Raw genomic sequence first — 11,319 nt, forward strand, 5'->3', positions numbered from 1 at the left:
AGAGAGAGAGAGAGAGAGAGAGAGAGAGATAGAGAGAGAGAGAGCAAAGGCTAGCCTTTCGACTGCACTCTGCGTGTCTGCACCATCTCCTACCGTGGCATCCCTGGACGGCAGAAACAGCTCAGGTGCTCCAACCTGGGGCTGAGCTTCTTTAAAAGTGATCCAAGATAGTCACTTCTGTCATCAGGTTGGACTTGCAGAACAAGTGATAGATTGCAGAGACACGAACAGCTTGCTCAGCTAGAGACTCTCACCTGTCCTGATGGTCATCGGACGGTTAGCCAGAGGATCCGGGGCCCCGCACAGCTCGGGGACTCTGGAAGATAGTTCCGAGGGTGGGGACCTTCGAGAACCAGCCCACGCCGAACTCCTCCCTCCTTGTGGTGGCTGCGAGGTGGGACGGGCCAGGACGTCCGCTTAGCACCTCCTCCAGAAATGCAGCACTTGGGGGGCCCCCACCCCTTCGCGCGCTCCTTCCCACCGTCCTCCCAAGGGTGCACTTCTCCAGCCTCTGGCGCACTTCCGAAACCATCCGTGTCCCCCTTCCCTGGTCCCCGGCCCTATCTGACGCCCCCTGGTCTGGACAGCATCTCCCCCTCTCTGCCCTCCGCCCACGCACCGCCTGACTCCGAGGGGTGCGAGCGCATTGGGCTGCGCCCGCGTGGGGGCGCCGCGCCAGCCTCGCGTAGCTGTTCTGACGCTGCCGTCGCCGCCGCCCTCCGCAGCCCAGCCGGCACCCGCACCAGCTCTGCAGTGCACTCGTCGCCTCTCGGGCCGGTCCCACCAAGAGCCAGACTGTCGTGACCGGGGGGCCAGCCTCGAACGTCAGGCGCGAGGGTCATGAGCCAGAGCGCCCTGGGGCGCCGCGCCGAGATCCAGCGGAGATAGCGGCCCTCGCTGCCTTGACGCGCGTCCGCCGCGTCCCCAAACCCTTCTGTCCTTTTCTCCCGCCCCGCCGCCGCCATGGCCACCCTGCTCCGCAGCAAGCTGACCAATGTGGCCACCTCCGTGTCCAACAAGTCCCAGGCCAAGGTGAGCGGCATGTTTGCCAGGATGGGATTTCAGGCAGCCACGGATGAGGAGGCGGTGGGCTTCGCGCACTGCGACGATCTCGACTTTGAGCATCGCCAGGGCCTGCAGATGGATATCCTGAAATCGGAAGGCGAGCCCTGCGGGGATGAGGGCGCAGAACCTCCCGTCGAGGGAGACATTCATTACCAGCGGGGTGGCGCTCCCCTGCCACCCTCGGGCTCCAAGGACCAGGCCGTGGGAGCTGGTGGGGAGTTCGGAGGTCACGACAAGCCCAAGATCACGGCGTGGGAAGCGGGCTGGAACGTGACAAATGCCATTCAGGTGAGCGCGGGATCCCCAAATGTGCTTGCCATCACCCCCACCTGAACTGTCCTTGCCAGACTCCGCCCCCACACAAACCCCGCAGAAGTCTAGGTTTCAGTGCCGCCTTCCCCCAGGACTGGGTAATTTATCTCCCCTTCTCTGACCTTCCTAGCCATAGGGATCTACGCCCCCAGGTGGTGTTCTGCTCAGATCCATTCTCTTACTGTCCCTGCTACAGGACAGCATGGCTGAGGTTTGGGGTGGGGGTGGGGGACACAAATCCAAAGACCCTGCAAAAGCTGGAGACATGGGGAAGAGCGGGGGTGATGGGGGCGGAGAGACGAAGAATGAAGGAGAAAGAAAATCAGGATCCGAAGGAAGAGTTAGCCTTGAGCTCCAGAACGGAGGAGTCCCAGCTGCATTTTCGGAGGACAGAGTGAAAGAGCCAAGCTGGGAGTCTCCTCCTCCTGACACATACAGAAGTCATGCACGCGGACGGGGCAGACGGGTACCCACAGTCCCCTTTCTCACTAACAAACAGGCATATGACGTGCATCTATTTATAGTTCGCAGGGTTACCCTAAATGCACTTGCCTACTCCCCAAGATGCTCTGCAATAGCGGCAATACCTTTACACAGCAAATACCTCTGCATTAGCTTAATCTTACGCGTGTGCACACACACACACACACACTCAGGCAGACAGCACCCACTTGGCTGTTGCAGCTCTGTTGGAGACAGATAGATACAGGCGGGTACATGGGAACGTCTATGGTCAGAGATACGAAGCTGCGCAGACTAGTTCCTCTCGCCCGAAATCCCGGCTGCACCGCAGAAGCCCCAGAGCCTCCTCAAAAGAGGGCCAAGCTGCTCCAGGGGCTGAGAACGGCCCTAGGCCTTCAAACCCGCCACCTATAACCTCTAATCCGAACCCCAGTCCCAGTCCCGCTCCCACCAGGAACGCCGCACTCCTCCGCTGAAGGATTTGGAGTTCACAAAACGACCCTTGGGGCTGGCAGGGGTTGGTGGGTTCCAACCTCTGGGAGGGAGGAGGCCTCGATTCTGGGTGCCCCTGGGCTCTGTGTCTTGGCTCCCTAGCATCTCTGGGGTGTCGACTCGTTAAGACAGAGAACATAGGTTTCTTAGGGGTGGAAGGCGACTGCTGAGTTTCTCTGGACCATAAACCCAGCGGGATGCCAAGGGGTCTGATCCCGAGGCACTTCCCACTCCAGGTGCTGCTGAGACAGACAGCCTTGGCAGAATGCAGGACAGGGTTGGATCCGCAAGGCCTTTGCTGGTGTAGGGTGCTTGTCCTTGGGCCTTTCAAGGTTCTGTTCAAGGTTCATAGAAAGGCCGGGCGGTAGGCTGGGGTTTGGCAGGCCTCCGGAAATCCTCTATTTCGTTAGCTTTTCTTCCCCCAGGTACATTAGAAACCATATTGCGCAGCTTTTGGCCCTCCCCTCTCCTGGGTTTCTAGAGACCTGCTGGCTTAGGCTTCCTGCAGCGTCGGGCTTGTGGGGTGGAAGGGTCTCTACTCTGGTCCCCTGCGCAGATCCCACTTAATACCCCTCTTAGGGCTTCCCAACTGCAGCCTGTCTAAGGGGTTCTTATTTCCAAGTCCACATCTCCACCCGGTCTCCGTTCCCCCACGACCCTGTGCCTTCTACCCACAGCGTCTGCGTCTTTCCTTCCTTTCTGGCTTCCTTCCGTTTGCAACCGGTTCCTCTCTACCGGATCTCGACTCCTCTGGTTTGACCCTTAGACCTTCGTGGTTTTCTCGTTAATGAGCACCCAATTCCAGTCCACCTTAAATCCAGTGTTCAGTTCTCCAGACCTTTTCAAAAGCGCCCTTCTGGGTCCACTCTTCTAGTCCCTGTTATCCATCCCCTCTCCTGGCTGTATCCCCAGAAACCGTCTGTGAAGATCTCTACATTCCCCTCTTCCCTCAGCCCATATTCCCCTGGCACCTGGCTTCCTTCTGACTTAAACCTCAGATTGGGCATTAAGGTCCCTTTCCCAAGGATTCACCCTCATTCTCTCGTCCTAAAGGCTTTGGCACAAGTCTGTCTCCATCTAGCGCCCCCTAGCGATAGTTTTGGGTTATACCCTAGGGTCCCCTTTCAAGAGAATCAGCTGAGCTCCTGGGTCTGGTTGCCTCTTTGCACCACAGGGCATGTTCGTGCTGGGCCTACCCTACGCCATCCTCCACGGCGGCTACCTGGGGTTGTTCCTCATCATCTTCGCCGCGGTGGTGTGCTGCTACACCGGCAAGATCCTCATCGCGTGCCTGTACGAGGAGAACGAGGACGGTGAGGTGGTGCGCGTGCGGGACTCGTATGTTGCCATAGCTAACGCGTGCTGCGCTCCCCGATTCCCCACGCTGGGCGGCCGCGTGGTCAATGTGGCGCAGATCATCGAGCTGGTAATGACGTGTATCTTGTACGTCGTGGTGAGCGGCAACCTCATGTACAACAGTTTCCCGGGGCTGCCGGTGTCGCAGAAGTCCTGGTCCATCATAGCCACGGCGGTGCTACTGCCCTGCGCCTTCCTGAAGAATCTCAAGGCCGTGTCCAAGTTCAGTCTGCTGTGCACGCTGGCCCACTTCGTCATCAACATCCTGGTCATCGCTTACTGTCTCTCTCGCGCGCGTGACTGGGCCTGGGAGAAGGTGAAGTTCTACATCGACGTCAAGAAGTTTCCCATCTCCATCGGCATCATCGTGTTCAGCTACACGTCGCAGATCTTCCTGCCCTCGCTCGAAGGCAACATGCAGCAGCCCAGCGAATTCCACTGCATGATGAACTGGACACACATCGCCGCCTGCGTGCTCAAGGGTCTCTTCGCGCTCGTCGCCTACCTCACCTGGGCCGACGAGACCAAGGAAGTCATCACGGATAACCTGCCCGGCTCCATCCGCGCCGTGGTCAACCTCTTCCTGGTGGCCAAGGCGCTGCTGTCCTACCCGTTGCCCTTCTTCGCGGCCGTCGAAGTGCTGGAGAAGTCTCTCTTCCAGGAAGGCAGTCGAGCCTTCTTCCCCGCCTGCTACGGAGGCGACGGTCGCCTCAAGTCCTGGGGGCTGACGCTGCGCTGCGCGCTGGTGGTCTTCACGCTGCTCATGGCCATCTACGTGCCACACTTCGCGCTGCTCATGGGCCTCACGGGCAGCCTCACGGGCGCCGGCCTCTGCTTCCTGCTGCCCAGCCTCTTCCACTTGCGCCTTCTGTGGCGCAAGCTGCTGTGGCACCAGGTCTTCTTCGATGTGGCCATCTTCGTCATCGGCGGCATCTGCAGTGTGTCCGGCTTCGTGCATTCACTCGAGGGCCTCATCGAGGCCTACCGAACCAACGCAGAGGACTAGGGGGCGGGGACCCTGCCCCCCAGCTCCCTCCCCGCCCACCCCCACTCCCCATCATCCCCACCCCCGCCCCCACTCCCAGCCCCCTGCGCCGTCGCGCTAGGGAGGCCGAGCTTTAAACACCTCCGGTTCCTTGTTGCTGATTATTCGGGGACCGGGTGGGGGAGGGAGGGGATAGACATCCAAGGTCCACTGCGTCTGCGTTTCTGTCGTCCTTTCTAGTCCACATCGCCCTGATTTGGGGGGAGGGAGCGGAGCGTATTAGTGAAGGGTATTTTCTGTCCTTCCCGGAACACCCCACTACCACCACCTAACTTTGGCTCCAGTCAACGGTGGTAGTGGGAAGGGAGGGGAAAGGGGAGCAAGCAGTTCGCGGGCTCTGAAACTTGACCTTGGGGGTGGGGTGGGGACCATTTCACAGCCATTCAGTGCTTGGAATCTACAGCGTCCAGCCATTTCCAGCAAGATCGCTCCCCATGCCCTAGACATTTCAACCTTGCGGCCTGAGAGGCTGACCGGGAAATCCATTTCGGGCGGGCGACTTCCCTCTGGAGAAGCCGTGGCAGGGGCCCCCCCGTTTGCCTGCCAGTTTTCAGGAACCCAAACTCATCTTGTGCAATGTATCTGGTTGTGGAACTGTATACTGTGCGTGTGGTGTGCTCGTGGTGAATAAGATGAAATGTATATCAGAAAAAAAATCTATCTCTAATTTAGAGTGCGGTGCATAATAATTATATCCGCAAATAAAGAAGAAACAAAGGCGTCTCTGGCCTCCTGCTCACGGCCGCCCAGCGCAGTGGTAAGAGGGAGGCAGATGATGGGGGACATCCAGATCTTGACAAGGAAAACAGCGGAAGCAAGGAGCAACTGTGGTTAAAGGGTCCTGGGAGAAATAAGTTGGTTCGCTCTGGTGTGTTAGGAATGAAAGAGCTAAGGGGCCCCGTAGGATGCGTAGCAAAACGTGATGGGTTCTTTCTGCATCCAACCCTAAAGTGGGAGGGGTGCAACTTTACTGAACTATTTATTGGGGCTAGGGCTGTGTTGGGTAACAGAGCAAACTCTTAGCTTACAGTGAGGGGTGGAGTGTGTGTGTGTGTGGGGGGGGGGTGGATTTCAGGGAGAGGGGAAAGCCAGACAAACTACCGAAAGCATAAATTCTTAGTGGGACTGCAAACTGTGAAGTGACCGATACAGGAGTGGGTTATGGATTTTCCAGGCGCCCAGGGACCAGGAGCCAAAGCCATTGCCTTACAGGCACCTCATACCGGAAAGCACCCTGCCTCAAGCCCTGCTGGGGCGTACAGAGCTCCAGTAAACGGACTGGCCGTTTAAAACAAGCTATTGGCCTTCATTTTTTAACCCTGAGCAGCTTGGGGATGTGACTGCCTGGTTTATCCGAGGAATCGGCGACGGGGCTGCTTTGGGTGTTTTTGTTTTCCTGTGCTGCCTTCAGAGGCCTCTGCCTCGGACTGCTGGGAAAGATCCGGCTACACTTTCCCTGCAGAAGCTGAAGGTCCCCCTCCCCCACTGTGAGAGGAGTCATCATGGAGGCACCAGCTTTTAGAGTGAATCAAACGCCAAAGCCAGGTGCCATTCTCTGCAATGGGGGAGGTGGGAAGGAGGGAGACGAAGAGAGGGAGGAAGGAGGGTGAGGGATGGGAAAGAGGTGTATCTATGTCTCACAAAAACCTCGGTAAATGAGTGTGCGTGTGGGATGGGTCTGTGATGACAGAGGTGAGCTGGAATCCCTGTGGTTCTGCAGTCCCAGAACAGGAGTAGGAGGAAGAAGGCTGCCAAGCCGCTGTAAGAAGGCCATCTGAGATGCCTGACCCCCTCCCTGCTTTCTTTCCCTTTGTCACCGCTGCTGTATGCTGGGGTGGGGGTTTGGGGGGGGCAGCACAAACGATAGAATTCTGTTTCCGGTCCTCCATGACTAACCCAGGGAGGATGCATGACTGCCCATCCTCCTGCCTTGTGTCTGTCTGCTCCTCAGTGAACCAGGAGTACTCTCAGACCCAGAGCCCACACTGCAGCCCTGAGACGAAGCTATAAAGGGTGGTATTCTGTTCCACCTTGCCAGATAGGAAAATGAGATTATCAGCAGTGGCTGCCAGCTCTGGGGGTTTTTTGCTTGCATTCCTCCAGTGGATTTTTTGCCTCCAGTCTTTGGGCTCAACATGCAGGAAGGAGCTCAAGTCTCCAAGAGCAAATCCTGATGGTGGCAGAGAGCACCCTAGAGTCAAAATGGAGTGCTACAACCTAGTGAGTGGGTCACTAATTATCAAATTAGGATTCGGGGCTCCTGGAAGAAATGTGGGCCAGATGGGGCCCATGTCCACATTTCCTCACTTCTCTCCAATGTGCGTGAATAGAGATAAAAAGCAGAAGTCCTAGCCACAGGGTACTAGCCTCAGATGTCTGGGTCCTAGGAAAACTCAGACTTTGAAGAGTTAAAGATGAGACTATGTATCAGGACCTCCATTCCCCACCCCCCACCCCATCCATACACACACCCAGGGGCTTCCCATCTGTCCTTATATCCTTGTATCCTTGTCCTTATATCCTTACATCAGACGCCATTTGGTATTGACTCCAATAAGCTGCCCCTGTCTGCAGCAGAGATATGCTGGTGTTCCAGACTTGTGCCCTTGAGGAACCACGAAGGCTCGCTCGGCCAGCCACAGGGTCTACAAGCGACCCTGTCTCACCTCCCCACTGGCCAGAGCACAAGCTGCTGACCCTTAAGGATGCTTCCTTCTTTATGACTTGGGTAACTGTTTTAGGGCATACCTCAGAGTTCTTACTGTTTCTTCCCCTGCCCCATCTCCACCTCCACCCCCATCCTCATCCCTATCTCCAACCCCACCCCATCCCAATCCCACTCCTACCCTCATCCCATCCCATCCCCACCTCCTGGAGTTAATTACTGCACCCCCATCCTCCAGTGTTCTCTGTATCCCCAGTATCACCTTGTAATAGTGGGCTCTTGCCAGACTGAACTGATGCTCTATTATGGGATATCTTGTTACACGATTCGTCCTATCTCAGAGAGTGACATGCTCCTTGCTCAAGGACCTTAGGTGGATAGACGGGAGCCAAACAGGTCCAAGGGGAACTATGAAGCCGTGGAAAGGAACCAGGCCTTGCTCTTGGGAGGAGGATCAGAGACAAGATTCAGACAGGGACTTGGACAGCGACAGGAGCTTAGCCCTGGAAATGAGTGGGGTTGAGAATGGGACAGGCTGGACATCCATCCAGGCATTCCAACTGGGGCTGGATTGACACCAGGGAACTAGCCTTGAGCCCCCACCCCACCCTGGTGTTCTTTTATTTTTCCCTGTTGAATATTATGCAATTTCTAAAATACAAAAAAAGAAAAAATGAGAATTTTAGACTCCACATGGGGGTACCCATCACCCTGACATAAAGATGCTTCTTCCACATCATCCACCGCACATCTGTCCATCCAACAGTCTACCTTTGAAAGCAATGCCTTCCAAGCTCGTCCATCTGTTTCAGACTCTGATTCTTAAGTAGGAGGACCTTGATGTGACCTAGGCGTGAGAGACAGTATTAAGTCCTGGAGCCCAAGGCAAAAGCAAATAACCTTAGTTGGTTCTGTCTTTATTTCACACTTCACTCTTGTAACCACCAGACTATTGTGAATGGCAAGGTTCATTTTGCATTGCTTTTGACTTTAAAACTATTTTAAAAGGGTTGGGGAGGTGGCTCCAGCAATAGAACTTTTAATGCATGGTGTGAGAGAACTTGAGTTCTGATTTCTATCATCAACATAAAAAGCTGGGCATGGTGGCTCACTCTCATAATCCCAGCACTGGGGAGGCAGAGGTGTGGCGAGGATCCCTAAGGCTTGCTGGCCGGCCAGCATAGCTGGATTCATTATCTTTAGGTTTGGTGACCGACCCTTTTTAGAAATAAAATGGACGGAGCTGGAGAGATGGCTCAGTTATTAAGAGCTTGGACTGCTCTTCCAGAGGAACTGAGTTCAATTCCCAGCATGAATGCTGGGAATACCAACCACCTGTAACTAGCTCTAGGGGACCCAATACCCTCTACATAAATAAAAATAAATCCAAAAGAATAAAGTAAGTCATGGTGGTGATGCATGACTTTAATCCCAGAACTCAGGAGGCAGAGGCAGAGGAGGCAGAGGCAGAGGCAGAGGCAGAGGCAGAGGCAGAGGCAGAGGCAGAGGCAGAGGCAGAGGCAGAGGCAGAGGCAGAGGCAGAGGCAGAGGCAGAGGCAGAGGCAGAGGCAGAGGCAGGAGGATCTCTGAGTTTGAGGCCAGCCTCATTTACAGAGTGAGTTCTAGGATAGCCAGAGCTATGCAGAGAAAACATGCCTTGAAAAACAAAATACAAAATACAAAACCAAAACAAAACAAAACAAAAATAAGGTGGAAATTGATAAGGGAAGATACTTGATGCTAACTCCGTCTGACCCCAAACTCAGGAATAGTGATACACATCTGTGATCCTACCATTTAGGAGGCAGAGACAGGAATATTTCAAGTTCCAGGCCAGCATGGCCTACAGAGGAAGATTCTACCTCAAAACAAACAGACAAAAAAACCAAAACCAAAAATTAAACAAAACAGCAAAACAAACAGAAATATCAATTTAAAGAAAAATCATGTAACTTGCTTCTTGCATTTTTTGACATCCTTTTTCAGTTTTGCTCCTGAGGTCAGTGTTTTACTTTGGCCTCATGCTATATTCCCAGCCCTGGGTGTAAGGTAAAGGCCTCATGCTATATTCCCAGCCCTGGGTGTAAGGTAAAGCCTGGGAGAGGAGGAAGAGCTCTAGAGATCTGGCTTGAACTTTTCTGACAGTCAACCAGGGACTCCACAGTGATGCAGTGCATGCCTCTACCCGCTCTCAAAGGGGACAAGAGACGTGGGCCTCCATCAGGAGCCACCCAAAAAGATACTCTACAATGCTGAGGACCCAGCTCTATGGGGTGGGGTGAAACATGGCAGAAACTGGGCGTGTGTAAAGGGGGTGAGTGGTGCTAGGGAGGGAAGTGGGGAGGGTGGGCACAGGAAAGGAATTTGCTTGGGCCGCACACCTGCTTCAGGGATGCCAGGGAACCACTTAGTGACAATGGAGCACCCACTACAGTTATCCCCAGAGTACAGCAGTGAACCAGACAGATATGGTCTCTGCAACAACGGTCAACGTCACCCCTTCCTCTCCTGGATGTACCCAAGTTCACTGGAACTTCTAAGTGCATACTTAGAACTCCGATGCCACCCAGTCCCTGAACTCCAGGCTTACCACCCTGAAGGCTTCCTAGGGTATGCTCAGACACAATATGGAGTTAGAGAGTTATCCCCAACACTGAGCCAGTTAGTGATTCCTGTCTCTGGCCCTCTGATGGAGTGGTTTGAGGCCTGTCCCACAGGATGCTGCAGAGGGGTCTGCTGGCTCATCAGACAAGTTTTCTCTGACTCCCTCTGTCCCTGCTCCCTCCCTATACTGCCTGGGATCACCTCCTAAACAAATAGAGTGCACTGGAGTCTTCTATCTCAGGGTTTCCTTTTGTGGAAATCTAAGGCAAGGCATTTATTTACAAGGCTTTTAATCAATTAATGGAGAGAATAAGTAGAAAAAAAAAGCAGAGAAAAAAACCCAAGGTTTTAATCTAACACAGTAGCATTGCACTCCCCTGAGATATCTACTCAGAGACACGGGTCAGGCTGGAAGAGGCAGGGTCAAATGACAAGTACTATAGAGACTTCTCCCCTACCCCACATATAAGTTCAGAGATAATGATAATAACCACCTCTATCTTCCCCTCTTCCTGATGGGCCATTGGGACCACTGATGTGAGGAAGGCTGAGGCAATGGGCTGGTGGATATATGGATGGATGGATGGATGGATGGATGGATGGATGGATGGATGGATTGATGGATGGATTGATGGATGGACAGATGGACAGTGGGTGGATGCTGTCAGTGGTTGGATGAATGAGCAAATGGATAGGTAGATGAGTGAGTGGAAGGAAAAATGGACAGATAGGTAAATGAGCCAGTGAAATGATTAGTGTTTAGATTGATGGATGAGAGGAAAGGAAGGGAGAGGATAAATGTGTCCAGAGCAACTGTCCTGTTTTGTTTTGTTTTGTTTTGTTTTGACATGGTCTCACTATGTAGCCCCAGCTAGCCTGGAATTCATTATACAGGCCAGGCTGGCTTTGAACTCACAGAAATCCCCTACTTTTGCCTCCTCAGTGATAGGGTTACCTGATTTGTTTAGTATTTAGAATTTCACCTAGTCCAGGCTGGCTTAAACTTGCTTGTAGCTAATGCTAGCTTTTTTTTCTTGTTGTTGTGTTTTGTTTTGTTTTTGTTTTTGTTTTTGAGACAGGGTTTCTCTGTATAACCCTGACTGTCCTGGAACTCACTCTGTAGACCAGGCTAGCCTCAAACTCAGAAATCAGCCTGCCTCTGTCTCCCAAGTGCTGGGATTAAAGGCATGCACCACCACTGCCCAGGCCCCAATGCTAGCTTTAAACTCCCTGTTCTTCCACATCTTGGAACGCTGGGATTACAGATGTATGTCACCACACCTGGTTCACAGTGACAATCTTTAAGCATAGTAAACTC

The 11,319-nt window shown here is 53.8% G+C and overlaps 1 protein-coding gene and 1 long non-coding RNA gene across 2 annotated transcripts in view; one reads left to right on the forward strand and one right to left on the reverse strand.

Moving 5' to 3' along the window:
- Positions 1 to 606, reverse strand: part of LOC116091310 — a 19,303-nt gene extending 18,697 nt beyond the window's left edge. The window contains exon 1 of the long non-coding RNA XR_004119004.1: positions 255 to 606. This is a non-coding gene — a long non-coding RNA (uncharacterized LOC116091310). The remainder of the gene's footprint in view (positions 1 to 254) is intronic.
- Slc32a1 (solute carrier family 32 member 1) lies at positions 7 to 5,453 on the forward strand. Its single transcript, XM_031372590.1, has 2 exons — positions 7 to 1,353; positions 3,506 to 5,453. Exons 1-2 carry the CDS (start codon positions 964 to 966, stop codon positions 4,691 to 4,693), a joined length of 1,578 nt encoding a protein of 525 aa, XP_031228450.1. The 5' UTR covers positions 7 to 963; the 3' UTR covers positions 4,694 to 5,453.
- Positions 5,454 to 11,319: the final 5,866 nt, after the last annotated feature.

Source organism: Mastomys coucha, unplaced genomic scaffold (assembly GCF_008632895.1).
Source record: "Mastomys coucha isolate ucsf_1 unplaced genomic scaffold, UCSF_Mcou_1 pScaffold15, whole genome shotgun sequence".
Classification (NCBI taxonomy): Eukaryota; Metazoa; Chordata; class Mammalia; order Rodentia; family Muridae; genus Mastomys; species Mastomys coucha.